A 21,362-nucleotide genomic window follows, 5' to 3' on the forward strand; every position below is an offset into this window, starting at 1 on the left:
TTTGTTGGCTCTCTCTCTTTTGACCACACTTTAACTACGGAATGTCCCAGGATTTGAGTGTAGGTCTTCTTTTTACTTTGAATAGCATCTCACTAGTTGATCCCATCTATTCCTCAGTTTTAAATACCATCTCTATTATCAATGACTCCAATATTTATTTATTCTCTGAATTTCAAACCGTTACTTCCAGTTGCTCTGGAAATAACTATACTTAGTGAACTAAGAGGCATCTTGGTCTCTCATCTACGATATATCCAAAGAAGAACTCATTTCCTCCTCACTCCACCACCCACCAAAACAAATAGAACACCACCACCAAAAAAACACTTGTTATTTTCTCAGGCTTTTTGATCCTTGTAAAAATATGATAATCTATACCACAGGTCAATAGCATTTTCTGTAATGATACTTAAGTCTATTGTGCCAAACAGTCCTTCATAACTACTACGTTATGGGAAAGAAGCCATAAACAATACATAAGCTAAAGATCAAGGCTATGATCTAATACAACTTGACTTACAAAAACAGGCCCAAATTGGTCTGCAGGCCAAAGTTGGCCAAGCCCTATACTGCTATATATTCTGTATCCCTGCTGAAGCTGACAAAATCTGCACTCATTGTTGATTCTTCTCTTTTCTTCACCTCCTATTTTTCTATTCTAGCAGCAAGCTGTTGCCCTTACCTTCTAAGTATATCCCAAATCCATCCACTTCATAATTTCCACTGCTAACTCCATTTCACTCGTGTTCCAAGTCACTTAATAGTCAAATTCATCTCTCTGTTCTCACTTTTGCTCCCCTATAATTTATTCTCCAGAGAGTAGCCAGAATGATTTTTTAAACCTAGAAATCAGGTTATATCATTCCCCAGCTTGTTTTGGAAAGCCTTCCATACGAATTCACTTGGAAGAAAATTCAAACTCCTTAAAATAGCCTACCAGTCCCTATGAAACATGGCCATTGTATAGTTCTCTAATGTCATCTTCGATCATTTTCTCTTTTGCTCATTATTCTACAGACCAATTATCTTTCTGTTCCTCAAACACATCAAAAGCTCCATCCACCCCAGATTTTCTCTGCCTAGAATGAACTTCCCCCAACCCCATCACTATCAGTAACTTTATTTACTATTATTATTTTGTCTACTTATTTAGAGTTTGTTTCTCCATAGCAACATAAATGCTATGAGAATCAGCACCTTGCCTATCTTATTTTTAAGAGTATGCCAGTACCTCTACCATTGCATTCCACAGAGCAGATGCTTAATAGTATTTGAAGAATAAATGTATTTACTTAGAACAAAAGACTACTACAACTAGGTTTAAAATGCCCAATGCATATATGAATGCCCAATGCATATACTTATTGGCAAATGGCCAATTAATTCTTATTTAATATGCTATTCTTCTATATAGTTCATTTTTTAAAAATTCACTTATTATATTACCCCCCCCTCCAGAAAAAGACATTTTTCATTGCTTTTAGAGAAAGAGGAAGGGCAGGGGTGAGAGAGGGAGAAAGAAAGGAAAATCGATATGACAGAGAAACATCGATCAGTTGCCTAATGGTATGTGCCTCGAGCGTGGATCAAACCTGCAACCTGGGTATGTGCCCTGACAGGTAATTCAACCTGTTACCTTTTGATTTGCAGGACAACATTCCAAACAACTCAGCCACACTGGCCAGGGCTCGCATTTGTTTTTAAAAATTATATGCTTTCATTGTACATATATTTTGTGACTAAAAGTAAGCCATAGGCAAAATATTAATTCCCTATTTCAAAAACTCTCTAGACGTTGCATTAAGATTCCATTTTGCATACAGGTCAGAATAAAACCATAGTAACCTGTTAATTTCTAATAAATCATATGATACAAAAGAATAAATAGTTATGTTTTTTCAGATTCATTGTGCAGCTTTTTCTAAATTCTATGGAGGTGATCTCTCTAAAGTACAATCCATCTAAAAATTTTTCCCAAGCATCTATTTTAAAAAGTACTTCTCCTAACCAGCAAATGAAAGAGTAAGTTAAAAAAAAAAATCTGCCTACATCTGGAGTTAACAGAAGTTAACTCATGGGTTGAAAAATTAAAACCTCACAGTCAAAAGTACAATGAAATCTCTGTAACTCAACAGCTGAAGGAGAAAAGGAAGCAAAAACAGAAAAAACAAGCTAACCCTAAAGAAGCCAAATTATATGTTTCAGATAGTATTCTTTTTCCATCATCTTAATATTATATAATATATTGGTAGTATTGTAGCTCAACACCATAACTGCAAATCTACATGTTATAAAATTAGTAGTATACTGCTACTAAAATTTTAAAATGCTATATTTATTTATGGAAAATAAAGTTGAAATACAGGATGATTTTAGTTGCCAGTAGTTGCTAATATCTGTTTTGGATACACATTGAGGAAAGGATCCTTACCTCTTGGGAGTTGGTGATGCAAAACGTAGTTCTTCAAATGAGTAATTTTCATAAACCTTTAAGAAAGAGATCAATAGAAATTACAAATCCATTAGAAACATTCTTTATTAACACAGTAATAAAACATTCAATAAATGGTGCTGAGATACCCTAACTGGGATAGCTCAGGGGGTTGGATGTCATCCCACAAAGTGAAATGTTGCTGGTTCAATTCCAGGTCAGGGCACACGTCCAGGTTGTGGGGTTAGGTCCCCAGTTGGGGCCATGTGAGAAGTAACTGATTGTTGTTTCTCTTGCACATCTATGTTTCTGTCCCTCTCTTTCTCACTCTCTTCCCCCTCTCTAAAAATAAATAAATAAATAAATAAATATGCAGTGCTGAGAGAAATGGTTATCGATATAGGAGAGTAAGAAAAAATTCAATTAGCTATATCATACAATTCACAAAACTAAATTCTGAGTGTGTTAAAGACACAAATGTAAATAACAATACCATATACAAATTTAGAAGAAATGTGAGTACATTATATATTTAAATTTCTCCAAAACAAAGACACTATAAAGAAAGGGCAAAGATAAGGGTTCACCTGGGAGAAGGCAATTTGTGATTCACATAACCAAAATGGGATATGTATCATTTACACACACACACACACACACACACACACACACACACACATTTAAAAAATCAATACAAAAGAGAAAATACAAAAGAAAAGTAAGTAAAGAAAAAAATCTGAAAGGTCAATAAACATTTGAAGTTATTCAACTAGATTGGGAATCAAGGAAATGCAAATTAAAACAACAAAATAATCTCATCATAGTTATCAAATTATGTAGCTAAGAATAAAGTGCTGATGAGAACACAAAGTACCTAACACTTTGATATAATGCTGGTGGGAGTGTAAGTTTGAGTCATACTTAATATAGCTGAATACATGCATACCCTACAATCCAGTAATTCTACTTCTAATTATATATCTTAGAAAAAAACAAAAAACAAAAAAACCCTCTTGCTCAGGTACAAAAGAAGACATATACAATGATGTTTATATTAGTACAGTTTATAATAGTGAAAAAAACTAGAAACAAGTTAATTGCTCATCAACCAGAGAATGAAAAAAATGATGGAACGGTTATACATTCATTGGAATACTTAATTTAAAGCAGTTAAAATGAAAGAACTTCAGCTCAATGGCTAAACCTCAAAAACAAGGTTGGGCAAAACACTGACAAAATGATATGTGTATACGGATACCATTTTTATAAACTACTGAAAAACATACAAAACAATTCTAAATATATTTCTTATCGATAAATTTACATTCAGCCCTGGCTGGTGTGGCTCAGTGGATTAAGTGCTGGCCTGCAAACCAAAAGGCCCAGGTTTGATTCCCAGTCAGGGCACTGGGCTGTGGGCCAGGCCCCCAGTTTGGAGGGGGTGTGGCAAGAGGTAACCATGCATTTCTCACACACTGATGTTTCTCTCCCTCTCTTTCTCCCTCCTTTTGCCTCTCTCTCTAAAAAAAAGTAAATAAATAAAATCTTAAAAAAATTTACACTCAGTAAAGTATAAATATATATACGGGAATGAGAACCATTCCCTTCAGAATAGTGGTTACCTTTAGGGAAGGGGTGGGAATGGGTCCAAGGAAGGGTTTTCAGAAGGCTCTGACTATGCTTTGTAAAAATAAATTTCTTAAAAATAATGAAAAGATTTGATAAAACTATGATAAAATGTAAAGACAAAAATGGGCTGTAGGAACATGAAACATGTCCCATTATTCCTGATATTTTTGTATGCCTGCAACATTACCACACTCAACACTGTCTTTCAAGGATCAGATTAAGGTACCCAACTGCTCATTTACTTCTAACTTGCACTGTACTTAGTAGAGAAAAGCACACCCACACTGTTCACAAGCCTCATTCGTTTTTCCCACACTTTCTATTTTCATAAAAGTGATTTAGAAATGATCTAGCTGCCTTCACCTACTAAAAAGTTAAATAAGAAAAATGTAATTTATGGTTATGTCTAACAAGATTTCAAAGGCGTGAACAGAAAAACACTAGTCACCAGATTCCCAGTACAATGTGTTTTCTGCTCTCACTTCCCTTCAAATACATTGTAATATATTTAATAATGAATATATTATGTTTAGATTTTATAATAATAAGTATATTACAATAAAATCATATCTAATTTTTTCATCCTCCAAAAAATTTGACTCTCTACTGGAGAGTACCCAGTACCTGTGACTGGTTAATACAAGAAAATCGTCTCTCCTGGAACATAAATTCATACTTTAAAGGGACAGTTTGGGAAAGATATTCTGTAAATGGTTTAACCCTGGGCTACTCAGAACATTCTTGAAATACTGCTTTCAGTTCTGGTAACTTGATTTAAAAAAAAAAAAAAGTATACAAAGGAAAGCATGTTCATAGGAAACTAAAAGAATGATTAGGGAGTAAAGGAGACCAGAAACTAAATCTCTTAAATAAGAAGTGAAATAAATGAGAATGTTTAGCTTTGAATTCTTTAACAGTCAGTGAACAACTCATCCAAAATTCCAGCTCTGCAGTTCCTTCATTTCATCTTAATTGCACATAATCTTAATTATCTTCCTCAATAATCTTAACTGCAAATTTTTTCAACCATTCATATCAGAAGTTAAAACCTGAAACATTACTCAGAATTGTTCTTTCTCTGAAAGTGAAATAAAATGGTCTGTTCAGTTGTCTGCCTTATTAACCCGTACTGTATCAATTTTTTAGATTCTGAGTCCTTCTCATCCCCTCCACTCTCTCAGAATCCTCATCCATCTTCCTTTTCAAACTCATGAGGTTCCATTGCCCTTTCTTTAACCACCATAGGCTCAACTTTCTTCTTTCACTATACATTTGCTGAACTAGCTGGCAATATTGAATGCTGAGTTAATGCAAATGATTATCTTACACATGTTTATATGGCTCACACTGCACTGCATTACCTTCAATTTCAATTGATTCTTCAAGGATATTTGAAAAAATCTTTCTAATCAGTTCTCCTTAATTCTCCACAGTGACTGTTTCATTTTCTTCTTTCGTTTCAAAATATTGACCCTAAGGTTCATCACTTCCCTCTCCAATCTAAAATTACATCACTATTATAAGTAACTCTTTTGGTTGTACAACCTATAGATTAACTAGCATCCATATTATTTTCTCTTCCCTTTCCTGATAGAGAAAAAGAGGTAATACTACTATTTAAGGCTAATCTCTCCACTTGAACTTTAGACATTTTTTCTCTCTCTCAGACTGTCTTCATTGTTTCCTTCTTTTCAATGGATTCACCAGTATTAAAACACGTAAATCTTTCTATACTCAATCCCGAACTCAAAAGTTTTCACTCAGTTCTATTTCCTCTTTTTCTTTTTGTACCCAAATGTCTTGAGAGACTATATTTGTTTTGCCTTCAGCTATTTTCACGTCCTCTTCATCAATCTGCTATGGCTCTAAAACTGCTACTGCCAATATCACTGATGAATTCATTGTTGCTAGATCCTTTTCAGAACTTCACTTTTGCAGGATGACATTGCTAACCCTTCTTAAACTGCTTTTTCCTTGATTTTCAAGACATGCCACAAGGTAATTGAGCATAATTAGGAAAATCAAATCTGGAGTCAGCGTCACAGCCTGAGATAAGTTACTTATCCTCTCCATGCTTCAGTTTCCAAATATGTAAAATGGGAATAAAAACACTATATAGAATGTAGTGAGGATTAATTTGCTATATTTAAAGTGGTGGTAAAAATGGCAACAGCAAATGCTGGTACTAGTTTATGTCTCACCTCACCTCTTTGGTTGGTATTCTTATCAATGTTGGGGGGAGGGCGGTGTGTGTGTGTTTTCTTTCTTTTCCTTTCCTTCTTTCTTTCTTTTTCTTATCTTGTAAATCAATGTTTCTCAAAGTTTACTTTTTGAACCTGAATCACTCTGTGTATTTGTTTTACATGCAAATTCTTGAAACTTTCTCTAGATCTAATTTATCAAAATCTTTGAATGACTGAAAGACCTTCCTTTTACGTAAGTGCTCCAGATGATTCTGATATAGACAGAAGTTTTACCTATCTTATCTTATCTGTCTGTCTGTCTGTCTCCCTATGTATCTACCTAACGTAGAAACAAATTTTAGAATCACTGATATTGGTGTTTCTCAGGATCTTTTCCTGGAACTTCTCTCTTCACTCATGAAAGCAGATATCTAACTTTATGAGTAACCCAAGTACTGATTATTCTCAAATCTTTTCTTGAGGTAAGACGGTGATAATTGCAGGTTTGTAATCCAACTTCTTTTCATAAATATTATTATATGGCTATTTCAAAGACATCTAAAACTCATCACATCCCAGACTATTATCTTCCTCAACCAAAACTGCCCCTCCTCTAACTTATCAATCTCACTACTGATGCTCAAAATATAAACTTTCTCTTACACCATCCTCATTAGCTAGTAAGTCCTTTTGAGCCTAAATATCTCATGAATTGATTTTGAAAACTCCGTAGTCCAAGGGATCAGCATCTCTCACAGATTAAATCAGTAGTCCCCTAGATACTTAAACTAAACCCTGCCTGCTGATCTTCTACCCAATCACATTCTCCACAATCCACCATGATCTTTGTAAAACACAAATTTAATTGTGCCATCCTTTAAATGAAAGCCTTGAATGGCTCATAACTTCATTCTAATAATGACAAAAATTCCTAACTTCTGCTTAAATTAATGACCATCTTGATAATCTAGGCTAATGTTGCCTCTAAAGATAAAAAATTGGATAAAATATTTTTAAAAAATCTGTCTGAAGACATTGGGAAGCTAAAAGGCATGAAGAAACCAAAAGAGATGAGCCTGGCTTTTGGGAGAACCCAAAAATTGAAGAGTGCTGGTTAGGAACCGGCTAAATCCCCGAAAGGCTATGTCTTAAGAGTAATGGTAAATTGAAAACAGACAAGTATTTCTGCAGGATCTAAAATCCACCTTTCAACCATTTCAATCTCTGACTGTATTAGCTTGATCTATTATTGGCCATCCCCTCTAGATGTCTCCCAAAAACAAATGAAAAACCCTCTTTGAAGGAAAATAACATCATCCTAAAAAAAGATACAATTTTACTATCTATCAACAGTTGTTTAGACCTATAATTTTATGTTTTCATTTGAATGACTGAAATGTTTGTTAAATGAATAAATGGTGAAAAATAAAATTTTTTTGATAAGTAAAATAAATTACCTTCATCATTGTTATGGCAATATAGCGAGCCTCCTTCACTATCATTGGTTCATATGAGACATCCAGCTTTGGGGACGCCAGCCCACCAAAAGTCTTGTCAGCATTAGAGGGCGCAGCTGTTACGGCTGGACTGCCAGGAATCCTTTGAGGTTTCTTTACTTGCTCTTGTTGTAAAGATGTTTTCTTCTGAGAAACAGGAACGGCTTTCACTTCGACCTAATCATGATATTACAAAAACCAAATATTACTATTATATAATTGTCTGTGACACATGAAAAAGAGCAATTTCTAATTATGGACTCATAATTCTATGAATATTATGTTGTGATTGGTCCATCTTAGGCATTCCCTTCAGTCTTATTTAACAGCACCAGAATGACCTTAGGATGGTTCCACAATATGGATCCTGAACAGAGTATAAAAGATAGACTTTTTTTTTTGATAAATAACCATAGACAACAAAATAAAAATAAACATCACCATTAACAAAGTATAGAAAATGATAGCAGAATGAATCTACATTAACTTCTTGAAGAAGCTAACATTATTTTATCCAGTAACTCAGGTATAAATACTTTTTCACAATCTCTATATATTTTGAAGTGCTAATCTCAATTTTAGCTGTACTCTTCTGTAGAAGAAAATGTACTCCATTGGTAAGTCTTAGAATTAACACATAAAAAAACTTATACCTAAAGTCTAACAATATTTATTCTAGTGCAGAAAGAGTACTTTTAGATAACTCTGTCAACCAACATAAGCTATTTGATCTAAGCAATCTAATTAAACTTCCAAACTAAATCTTTTCAACAGCAACAAAAAAACGGGGATATCTTTCATCTACTTTATTGTAGAGAAACAAGGAACAGATTTGTGGCTTGCCCTGAAGATGATGAAGTAGATGAATGCAGTGCGCTCATCCTCCCACTACCACATACAAACTATAACTAAACTACAGAACAGCCATCATTCAAAAGCGCCTGAAATCTAGCCGAACGGAAGTCCTATACTTAGGCTATGCAGGAGCCACATCAAGACTGGGAAGGGGGCAGAGACACAGAACGGGCTGGTCCTACACCCATGTGTGGCAGCTAAATCAGGAGGTTCCCCCTGAGGAACAAGAAGTCCCAGACCCGCCTACACCAGGCTCCCAAACCCAGGGTTCCACTGCCTGAAAGAGAGGTCCCATAACTTCTGGCTGTGAAAACCAGCAGGGATTGCAGATGAGAAATGAAGTGTTCCTGGAGTCCCAGGCTGCTCTTCTTAAAGAGCCTACACACAGACTTACTCAGATTCACTGGCTCTGAGCTCCAGTGCTGAGGTGGCAGCTTGAAGAGCATCAGAGACATACGTGGAGGAACTGAACTGCCTGGTTTTGAGGTGAGGGGTACAGGGATGGCTTTCACCCCAAAAGCAGTGTTGGCAGAAGCCACTGTTCCTGTACTGAGCTCCCTCTGCACAGAGCTGGCAGGGGGACACCACATCAAGTGTCCATTAACCTGCCTAACACTGTTTGCCCTGCTCTGGTGATTCCCTGTAACCCTGCCCCACCCAACTTATGTGTCCACCCAAGCCACTTCCCGTGGCTTTTCCATACAAAGGGCCTGTCTTGGCTCATGCTGCAGACTCTCCTAAAATATCTGAAAGGTTCACAAACCTTAAACAAGCAGCATCCGACCCACGTGCCCTGCACCTCTTGCTAAGTTGGCCTCAGTTCACAATTCTGCCTCTACTGGGCACTTCCAAGCCCAACAAAAGTAGCAGCCATCTGCAGACTGCTTTGCAGCTCATGCTGGGTGGCCCCGGACAGGGCACAGGCGGCGGCTGACCTTGGCCTATATCTCTTAGGAGGCCCCAGCACCAGGGCACCGGGTGGACCATGCCAGAGGGCCACCCACCCACCTCCACAAGTAACACACTCAAGGGGCAGCCTCACTGGGCATGAGAGCTCCAGTGAAGCAAGTCCTGCTCTGTGGCGTCTGCTCTTGCACAGCCGTTCCCTGGTTGTAGCCAAGGCTCGTACTTGCAGCAGACTGCCCGGGCAATAAATCCCTGCCATTAATAGGCCAATAGCAATCAAGACTCAACTGCAACAGGAAGGTGCACACATCCCAGATGGGGGCACATCTGGAGCACCTGGTTTGGGTGATGGGGGAAGGCTACACTACTGGCCCCAGAAGTACACCTATTACATAAGGCCACCCTAACAAAACTGGGGGATGTTGCAGCTCTTCCTAACACTCAGAAACAAACACGGGGGACAGCCAAAATAAGGAGACAAAGAAACATGTCCCAAATGAAAAAACAAAACAGAACTGCACAAATGAACTGAATGAAAAAGGGAGACAAGTAATCTACCAGATGCAGAGTTCAAAACACTGGTAATAAGGATGCTCAATGAACTTAGGGGAAGAGTACTTGAACTCGGTGAAAACTCCAAAAAAGAGAGAGGAAACAGTCCGGCTGGGTAGCTCCATTTGTGAGAGTGTTGTCCCAATACGCCAAGGCCACAGGTCCAATTCCCAGTCAGGGCACATATGAGAATCAACCAATAAATGCATAAATAAATGGAACAACAAAAATCAATGTTTCTCTTTCTCCCTCCCTCTATGAAATCAATCAATAAATATTTCTTAAAAATGAAGATAAAAACCATAAAAAAGAGCCACTCAGCAGTTAAGAATGCAATATCTGAAATGAAGAATACATTATAGAGAATCAGCAGCAGAGAGGATGAAGCAGAAGAGGAATCAGCCACTTGGAAAGTAGCATATAACACCCATTCAAAATAGCAAAGAGAAAAAAGAATTTTAAAAAATGAAGACAGTGTAAGAGACCTCTTGGGACAACTTTAAGCATACTAACATTCACATCATGGGAGTGGCAGAAAAGGAGAGAGGGCAAGAAATTGAAAAACCAATTTGAAAAAATAACAACAGAAAACTTCCAAAACCTGGTGAAGGAAATAGACATATAAGCTCAGGAAGCAAAGAGAGTCCCAAACAAGATGAACTCAAAGAGTCCCACACCAAGACACATCATATTAAAATGGCAAAGGTTAAAGACAGAGAATCTTAAAAATCAACAAGAAGAAAAGCAGTCAGTTGTCTACAAGGGAGATCTCGTAAGACTGTTAGCTGATTTCTCAACAGAAACTTTGCAGGCCAGAAGGGATTGGCACGAAATATGAAAAGAGATGAAAAGCAAGGACCTACAACTGAGATTACTTTGCTTTTAGAATCACAAGACAGATAGAGGTTCCCAGATAAGAAAGAGATAAAGCAGTTCATCACCACCACACCAGCACTATAAGAAACATTAAAGGATCTTCAAGAAGAAAATAAAAAATATGAGCAATAAAATGGCAATAATTACATAATCTATCAACAACTACTTTAAATACAAATGGATTAAATGTTCCGATCAGAAGACGTAAGGTGGCTGAGTAAAAAAGAAAGCAAGATCCTTACATATACTGTCTACAACAGACTCACTTCAAATCAAAGACAAACAGAGATTGAAAGTAAAGGGCTGGAGAAAGGTATTTCATGAAACTAGAAACAAAAAACAAAAAAGCTGGGATAGCAATAAATATCTTTATGAGACAAAATTGACTTTAAAATTTAGGCTATAACATGAGACAAAGAAAGACCCAGCAATTCCACTTCTGGGTATTTACCTGAAAAAAACCCAAAACACTAAATCAAGAGGTCATATGCATCCACATGTTCATTGCAGCATTATTTACTGTAGCCAAGATATGGAAGCAATCTCAGTGTCCCTAAACAGATGAGTGGATAAAGAAAAAGTAATGCATATATACAAGGGAATATGACTCAGCCATAAAAAAGAATGAAATCTTGCCACCTGCAACAATATTGATGGACCTAGGAGGTATTGAGCTGAATGAAGTAAGTCAGACAGAGAAAGCCAACACCAAATGACTTCATATCTATGTGGAATCTAAAAACAAAAACAAAATAAAGCAACTGGCAGAACAGAAACAGACTCCTAGACACAACAGTTTGATGGCTATCAGATGGGGGAAGGTGGGAGATGAGTGAGAAAGATAAAGGGATCACGAACTTGATATTGGTAGTTACAAAACAGTCATGGGGATGTAAAAGCACAGCATAGGGAATAGAGGCAGTAACTTGTCATAACTATGCATGCTGTCAGAGGGGTGGTAGATTTATTGGGGTAATCACTTCATGAGTTATAAAAATGTCTAATCACTGGCTGTACACTGGAAACTAATATAATATTGTGCATCAACTGTAACTGAAAAACAAAAAATTGTTTTTTAAAGAAGAGAACAGATTTGCTAAGGCATGTTGAAACACTGAAAGTACAAATTATCTTACAAACAATAATCAGAAATATTATTCTAAGAATTATAACAAAACATTTTATTGTTGTTTTTGTTTGTTTATGCATTAGCAAAGACCACTTGATTCCTAGGCAGTCACAAAGTTACAGTTTAAATACCACCTTAGTTCTTTATCAGGTATCATCATTCTGAGGTTCATATTAACGTGTTTTGTACTGTGATAGAAATCCTTTCCTCAGAGTCATTTTTTTGTATCATTATTAAGACTACTTTATTCTCTAATCAGTTTTTCTCCTTATAACCTGCTTTTTTCATTTGACAGAGTAATTCATAGTGGGCATGAAGTCACTTTGATGGGACTTCTGATCTTCCTCAGAAAAGAAAAATAGAAAATATCACAGTGCAGCATGGCGTGTAAATATGTATAATACATATTATAATAAATATGTATTACATGGATGGTACATGTAATAAAGAGTACATACTATTTCATCTTATGTATGTATGTTTGGGTTATGATGCAATTCCTTACAGCATGGGTTACTGTCAGATCTTTGAAAGCCACTGTTAAAGCCTGGTTTTTGTTTAGTATCAGGTTCAAATACTTTCCCATACAATTTTATTTACTGGTCTTAAGACATGTGAAGTGTATGGGTCTTATCTTTTTTTTTTTTAATTTATTTTTTAACTATGAGTCAGGTAAGGTTCCACTGGCATTGTGCTTCTTCATGGTATAAATAAAAAAATATACAAAGTAGCCCCGTTGGTGTGACTCAGTGGGTTGGGCATCATCCTGAAAACTGAAAGGTCACTGGTTCGATTCCCAGTCAGGGCACATGCCCGCTCAGGGCGGTGGGCCAGATCCCTGTTTGGGGGCATGCAAGATGATTGATGCAACTGACTGATGTTTCTCTCCCTTTCTTTCTCCTTCCTGTCCCCTTTCTCTAAAATAAATAAGTAAAATCTTTTAAAAAATGTACCAAGTAGTTATAATAAAAGAAATAATGAGGTAAAATTGTGTGCTCTGTAATTCAAAGGGATTTTGCAAATTAATCAACTCTAAGCTCCAAACAATCAAATCACTTTGAGGTGCGGGGGCAGCTGGGGATTGCCTATAGAAATTTTCATTCAATATTGATTTTTTTCCCAGAAACATAATAAAAGTTTTAAATGAGATAATTACATTAATAGGTTATATCACAAAGGACTTAACTTTATACATTAAAATATGTTCTAAATGTCTTTAGTAATTAATGTCTTAGGGAAGAGGTTTGAAAGAACTATATTCATCAATACAGCATATGACTATTTCCACTCTTGATTCTTTTACAATCCAAATCTATTATTAATTCATTTAATAAGTATCATTATTATATTTTCAATGTTTCAATAGTACAGAATGTAGAATGTATTTGAGTTTTTAAAAAATATATATAGCATTTTAAAATGTATTGATTTATTCAATCATTATGTATTGAGGACCTTCCTTCTACATGCCTAGCACTCTTCATATGGACACTTTTTTTAATCCTTCTTTTGCATCCTGATAGCACCTAGCAAAATGTGAAAAACAAATAAAAAATATGTAACTTGGAAAATCAGATATGTACTAATAATATAAACAAGTCACTTAAACAATTTTGTGGCTTCCTCCATTACATATATATAAAGAGAGCCCTAAAAATGGACTCAAGACCCTCGTGATTTCTAAAATTTTATTAGTTACAATAGTCAGTGCACAGATGTCTACTATTTTAATTTTTATAAAATTACCTTCATATTGGGAACATGTACCACTTCTCCATACTGGTCTTTTGTTTGAACAGTTATGGTGGTAGGCCACCCACAACGAATATCATCCTTATTCAGGATTAAAGATGTTTTCTGAGGATCAGCATAGGAATCTGGCTGAAGCCACCTGGCAGAAATGAAAAAAACAACAAAAAAGACAGTCATCAATATCTTCAATGATTAACATGAAATTAAGCCAAATGAATGAAACCTGTATCAGAATGCCAAAACAATTTTATTTCTGATTCATATATAATCAGCATAAGCGTCTTTCTTGGAAACTATTAATGATGAATCCACTAAAAAATATGCCAAAGCACATGAGATTTCTGAGATTTACAAATAAAAATTTTAAAATCAGGAAACTTCGAAGCAGCCCAAGTATCCATCAGTAGATGAGTGGATAAAACTATGGGACATTTACACAATGGAATACTACTTGGCTATAAAAAAGAATTTTAATTTTTATCTACAGATGGACCTGGAGAACATAATGCTAAGTGAAATAAGACAATCAGAGAAGACAAATACCTTACGATTTCACTCACACATGGAATCTAATGAACAAACGGAGCTCGCAAGGGAAATGGGGACGGTCTCACAGATAGAGTTCAGGGTGACAGCTAAGGTGAGGGGAGGGAGGTTAGGGGGTGGAGGGAATGAGCAAAACGAAAAAGGACTAATAGACATGAACAGCAGTGTGGTGACTGCTGGAGGAGGGGAGTGGGTAGAGGAGGAAGAAGGTCTAAGGGGGGATAAATGGTAATGGAAAAAAATACAATAAAGATTCAATTTAAAAAATCAGGAAACGTAATTTTACCTATGGCTGATTTAACATAACCAAGAAAATGAATTCAGGTTGAGTACAATTTGAAGTCTCAAGTACACTCATTTTTACTGAGGAAGGTCTGCCTTAACTTGCCAGCCTAGTAGTCTAGGAAAGAAGAGCTTCTCTGTAAAAGCGGGGACAAAAACGGCATTCTGCTTGCTTGAGAGCAGTTAGTCCACCTTTTCTTTATGTAATTGCTCAAGTATCTTCCCTCATTACCTCAATTTCCACATAAATTTTGCCCATTTTCTGTATTTTGTGAACGCCATTCTTGAATTCATTTCATGATCAACATTCAAGCTACTCTGTGAGATGAATGATAAGTAATTGTTATGTGTAAAAATGTCCACAAAGACTGCAGTGAGGCTGATGAAAGATTTTCTATTCTTCTCCAATGCCCATTTTGGTTTATAAAAACTAAAGAATAATCTCTGCATTTTTAAAATTAAAACCATAAAGGGATTAGATTTCTATATTTCAAAATCACACAAGCCGGCATATTTTTCTTTAGCTTAAAAAAAAGCAAAAGCAACAAAATAAACGAGAACTCTATAACCTCAAATGATTTGATTTACACTCTAATTTATATTTCTATTCATTGTAGATTTGGAAAAATTCATATTATTTTGGTATTTATTTTATTAAAAAAAATATAGTAATAAATTTAGGAGTTTAGTTAGATAATAAATATTACCAGTCAATACACAGGATTTCAACTACACCATGTACAAGGGGCGCCCCCTAAAAATGGAATTATCTTCCTGGGGGCAGGCCCCTTGCAGTACAGGCTTCCCCTGCTGGGTGAGTGTCCTGGGAACCCATCTGTATCAGTGCACCAGTTGGTGGTGTGAGATGCCGCATTCGGGTTCAGTGAATTTTCTTTTGAAGACTCTTTCAACGCATTTGCCGACTTCCTGAGGGGTGATTTATGAGCGCACCTGCCCACGCCCTGCTGAGAGTTCAGCAGTTTTTGACCAAAAATGGCATGATCCCTATGCCCCACCCTCCCTATTTACTCGAATTTGCCCTGAGCCACTGTTTTTTGTTTCCTGGATGAAAAAAGTCCTCAAAGGGAAACATTTTGCCAATGTGGAAGAGGTGAAACTAAAAAACAGCAGAAGCACTAAAGGGCATCAAAATCAGCAAGTTCAGCAACTGTTTTGAGCAGTGGAAAAGTGTTCCAATAGGTGTACTTCATCAAATGGAGGGTACTTTTTTTAAAATTTATAAATCATGTTTATTCTGTTAAGTTGTCTCAATTTTTACCCCTTTACCCACCCCCACCCCCACGCCCCACTCCCACAATCAATTCCCACTCTGTTGTCCACGTCCATGGGTCATTCATACATGTTCTTTGTCTAGTCCCTTCCCCTTCTTTCCACCATTGTCCTCCTTCCCCATCCCCTCTGGTCACTTTTAGTCTGCTCCACATTTCCGTGCCTGTGGTTTATTTTGTTTGTTAGTTTATTTTGTCGAATAGAGTCTACTTATAGGTGAGATCATATGGTATTTGTCTTTCATCAACTGGCTTATTTCACTTAGCTTAATATTCTCCAGTTCATCCACGTTGTCGCAAAAGGTAGGAGTTCCATCTCTCTCTCTTTCTTTCTTTCTCAAATGCAGACTGATTTTATTTTTTTAGATGTCAAAGTTAATTATAAAATATTAAAAAAAATTAAAACCATTTTAAAGTCTCAAATGGAGAGTACTTTGAAGGCGACTGAAGTTTAAACACGTAAGAATGAATTCACAATTTTTTATAAATAAATTCCAGGTTTTTTAGTCCTCCCTCGTATTCATCATATTTTTAAAATAAAAGTTCATCTAGGAAACTTTAAAATGACCAACTAACAACTATCACATTTTTAAAATATTTTGAAATATTAACTAGCATTTTATGATTCAGCTGGTTCAAAACACAAAAATCAGATTATTTTAGGCAGCATTTTAACATCCTAATGACTCTCCTTTCATTTCTCTTCAGAAATGAAAATGGAGGAAAGCCCTGAAAGAAAGTAACTGTAGTACTTGGAGTGCATTACCTTGCAAGCCTCCCACCACTCGATCCGGGAACACAAGCAATAAAGTCATCCAGGAAGGACTGTTCATTGCTCTGGATTTGCAGCGGTAAGTTTCCTTCAAGTGCCTCTAATATAGTTGGTGAATGAGAAAGAGCTAAACCCTTTCCAAGAATACCAGAATGGGTTTTGCACACCTGTTGGTAAAAAAGAACATCTCTATATTTTAAAATACAAAACTTTAAATACATGAATTTTTGAACTTGCAAACAATTTTTAATAGGCTTTTTTGGGGAAATCATTTCCTCCCCATGCTCCAGTGTTCTTTAGCCTACAAAGTAGAAACCTTCCAGGAAGGAAAAATATGGGGAAAATACTTCCAGTCCTTCCCTTCCACAAAAGAAGTGATTTATGGCATGTGCATGCCAGTTGAAGTGGTGCATACCCTCCCACTCTAGCCATCTGCTTGGCGCATCCCCATCTGTCAGGGCCTGGGCTTCCTTCTGCAGGCAGCTGTGGAGGCCTCCCTCTTTTTGTGCTGCCCTTATTGGCAGTTCTCACACACAGGCTGTGTCTGCTCTCTTCAGTGGGTGGGTACCATGGACTAGACTTGGACAAAAAGTGGATGGAAGCTTGACTGCAGCTGCACATAAAAGTGCATTAATCTGTGTAAGCCTGACTGAAGTGAAGAAAAAGAAGCAGATAAAACTGAAATTTTAGATCTCACCTATCTGACAGGTAAGCCTATATTTTGGAGAGACCTGCTTTAAATGCTCAAACTAGAAACATTTTAATGACTATATAACAAATTTCAAAATGAAATTCATTTTCATAGAAAAGGATTATACTTTAGTACTATCAAATTTACACAATGGTAACTTTTGCATTCTATAAGCCATGAAATTGCAAAAATCATGATCTTTGAACTCAAACAGACTTGTGTGAATCCTGGCTTTGGACAAGTTATAGCTGTATGCTAGTGAGCTAACAAGTTACAAATCTTCCTGAATCTGAAAAATGTGTATCTGATGATCAAATAAGTCTCTTTTCTGTTATTATAAAATTTAAATTAAATAACACATATAAAATGCATGCTACACTGCCTAAGAAGTCGGTGTTTATTGCATGTTAGACCACTACCACAACTACCTTACACGCCAAAAAGATGGGCAATTTAGGACACCATTTTTTGTTGTTGATGAACCACAGCACAATAAGGATCTCTTTATATATGAGCTAAATGATATTATATAGACCATATTAATCCCTGTAATGATGAATAAGGTAAGAACTCTTTAATGGTTCTCTTTAACTGGGATAGTGTGTGATACATGCTGTTTATTAAATGTTTATTGAATTCATTTATTTTGAATCTTAAGGTACAAAGATTTAACTTTTTTTTAAAACAAAAACAAAGGTGGTTTCTTAACATTATGAGGACACCATGGCTCTCTACGATTAGCATACAATGTCAACGTCATGAACTTGGTCACCAAAGGGACAGAGGTCAAATTCTAGCTATGGTTGCTTAACAGCTGTGTGATTCTGGGCAAATCACTTAAGTTTTCCTTGCTTCAGTTTCCTTATCTGTAAATAGAAATAAAGTCTAATTCATAGGGTTGCTGTGAAGACTAAATGAGTTAAAAACATGCCAAGTGTTTTAAATAGTACTTGATAAAATTAAGATCAAATGTTTGTTTTTATCATTACTGCTGTGATCAAATCATCTAAAAAAATACAACATAAATCACTAGCTGTAGGTATTAGAAGACCTAGATACTAGCCTCTACCTCCTAATTAGCTGAATTTTTAGACAAGTTGCATAACTTTTATAAACTTCAGTTATTGTAATTGTAAGATACAACAGATAATACTGACCTCAAAGTGTAACTGCAAAAATAGATAATAAAGGTATCGTAAATTATAGAGTGTTCTGCAGACATTATTTAAATGACTAACACCTTATTTCTCCTTTTTTTCTAACTGGTCAATAAAACTTTCATACCCATAGCTCTGCAACGCCCTCCCCAGCACCCTTGGCCCTTGGCAGGTATTCTTTCTCCCAAAGAATTTATGTCTCACTCAAGGAGAAAAATTTTAAGTTATCTTTATAATTGTCAATCAACAGAATAATATATTTAATGAATGAGTCCTATTTTCAAGAAAAATAAGCTTTATCTAAGTGAATGTACCGCTTTTAAATTAATGTACAAAGTTTATTCATACAACGTTTGGGACAATACCTGTAAGGCAGCCTCTTCAAGAATTTCAAGATCTTCTTCTAATTCGTTACCTGCTGTGTAAATGGAAAGTTTCACTAAAATATATCAGTACTGAGTTTAATTTTCTAGTCTTTTGCATTCTTTATATGTTTTTCACAGTTCTGATATTCCAAGTGGAAAAGGACTATTATCATCCTGGCTAAATCTCAGTGGTTTATATTTTAAAGTGTAATTATCAATGTGAATATAAACTATAATTCCCAAAACAATACTCAAAATGCATCCATTGAGTGATCTGCAAAAGATTTACACTACATTTATGTATATAAATGTGTAATTTTGAGTATTTACTTTTGTACAAAAAATATGAGAAAACTGATTATTCAGAATCTGAGCCTTTTTATTTCGGTTATCTTATAAAAGATTTATACCTTCAGTAAACAATAGTAACTTGCAGGAAAACAGAAAGTAGTGACTGTGTCCTCTAGCCATTTTCTCATTTATTACTTCATATAAACATTTTTATTGAATTTCCTTTGATAGTATAATTTATAGAATATTACTAATGAAGTAATATGTATTCAAAGAGAAACATTCAAATTATACTAAAGTACAGAATGAACAATTCTAACCCACCAGTCTCCCAAACAGAAAGCGTCAACAGTTTTTGGTGTGTTGTTCTAGAAACATGCTGCAAATAATAAATGTTATGTATGTATATATGTGTTAACATATACACAGGTACCCACATATACATATATTTATACATATACAAGATAACGCTTGCAAAAATGGGACCCTCCTCTGCAACTTGCTTTACTCGGTTAATAAAATTCAAACATCTTTTTTGGTCAGGACATACTTTTTTGCTGTTGTTTTTTAATAGCTCCATTCACTCCCAATGTATAGATGTAACATCATTTATTTAACATGTTTGATTACCTTAGATATTACAATCACAAGCACTGTTACATCAATCTATCTTACAACATATATTCTTGATATTTGTGCAAAAATGAATAAAAATTGCTACATCAAAAAGTATAAGCATGTAAACTTTCAACAGTTATTGACAATTTTCCTCCAAAGATATGCTAATTTTCCTCAGATGAATAGAATTCAAGATATCTCATTTTCTCATATATATATATATATATATATATATATATATATATATATATACACCAGGATTAAGTAGGAGTGAGAGAATACAGAAGGGTGAAAAGAAGTATAAGGGAAAAGAAAACAGAAAAGAAAGAAAACAGTAGAGAAGGAGAAGGGAAGAAAGAAAGGATCAAGTGGGAAGGGTAGTCTCAGAGAGAAGAGATAAAGATGAACTTTTGGGGGAGAGCATTGCAAAAATAGTACTTTTTATTCTCCAAATACTGTGAAATAAAATGTATAAACATGATAGAATCAGTAAATATTTTAAACTTTATTTTTGTCTTTGCCATCTTGATTATAAATCAATCCACATATCATGCAAATGTGTCTCGTAAAGAGGTACCCTTTCTGCTGCCGCCTCATTCCTGTTCTGCCTCCAATAAGAACTCTTCCAGAGAGCTAGCTATATTTAGCCTGATGCTGGTTCCTGACTTTCCATTCTCTCATTTTACTGATATACTTATTATTGAGGGTATAATCAGCATGTTTTCAATCCAATGATATATTTTAATTGACTTCTCAGCAGCATTCAAACATCCCATGAATATCTGCTCTCCTCATTTTACCTCTACCTTATTGGCTGATGTTCCTTCACAGTCTTTTTCTGCTGTGTTTTCTTCATATTCTGTCTACTTTCGACATTTTGGCAAGTCCCAGCTTTGATCCTGGGCTCTTGTCTTTCTCATTTGCATTCTCTCCCTAGTTCGTCTTTCATATGGTCCCATGTACTTAAGTATCAACCAAGTTCAAGTGACAACTGTGTTGACTTGTTCCCTAAAATCCAGACAGTGAGTTCTAGTTGTCTATTTGATATGTCCACTGGAATATTTAAGAAATATCTCAAACTTTCAGTTTCATACTATATATCCAGTGCCTAAACCAGTGCATGGCAAATAACATGTAACATGGATAAGGAGGATGTGTATGTGTGTGAATTAAAGAGACTAGAGGGTATTCTTCAGCCTCTATTTTAAAAATCCCAAACTACCAATATATTAAGTAGTTATTGCTTGTGAGTGCATGTGACAATGAAATTCCATGTCCTGGCCACTGTGAATAATGCTGCAATGAACAAAGGAGGGCATATATCTTAGCAAATAAATGTTTTCAAATTTTTCAGTTAGATACCCAGAAAAGGTGTCCTGGGTCATATGGTAACTCTATTATTAATTTTTTGAGTAACCTCCATACAGTTTTCCATAGTGGCTGTACCATACCAGAATACTATGAAACACTTTATGCCACCAAATTCAATAACCTAGAAGAAATGGTTAAGTTCATAGAATTATATAACTTCCTTAGACCAAA

General features: G+C 35.5%; 1 protein-coding gene across 10 annotated transcripts in view; it reads right to left on the reverse strand.

The window, feature by feature from the left end:
- The window catches only part of MYCBP2 (MYC binding protein 2), a 275,901-nt gene that overhangs the window by 89,273 nt on the left and 165,266 nt on the right, over window positions 1-21,362 (reverse strand). For 8 of the 10 annotated variants that reach the window (XM_054586458.1, XM_054586463.1, XM_054586459.1 and 5 more), the window contains 5 exons: window positions 18,912-18,964; window positions 16,693-16,865; window positions 13,804-13,948; window positions 7,701-7,916; window positions 2,432-2,487 (listed from right to left, as the gene is read on the reverse strand). In XM_054586458.1, coding sequence (XP_054442433.1) covers window positions 2,432-2,487; window positions 7,701-7,916; window positions 13,804-13,948; window positions 16,693-16,865; window positions 18,912-18,964 — 643 coding nt within the window. The remainder of the gene's footprint in view (window positions 1-2,431; window positions 2,488-7,700; window positions 7,917-13,803; window positions 13,949-16,692; window positions 16,866-18,911; window positions 18,965-21,362) is intronic. The other 2 variants (XM_054586462.1, XM_054586453.1) reach the window with 1 other exon arrangement.

Source organism: Pteronotus mesoamericanus, unplaced genomic scaffold (genome assembly GCF_021234165.1).
Source record: "Pteronotus mesoamericanus isolate MK-2021 breed Mesoamerican mustached bat unplaced genomic scaffold, CSHL_Meso_final contig_94, whole genome shotgun sequence".
Taxonomy (NCBI): Eukaryota; Metazoa; Chordata; class Mammalia; order Chiroptera; family Mormoopidae; genus Pteronotus; species Pteronotus mesoamericanus.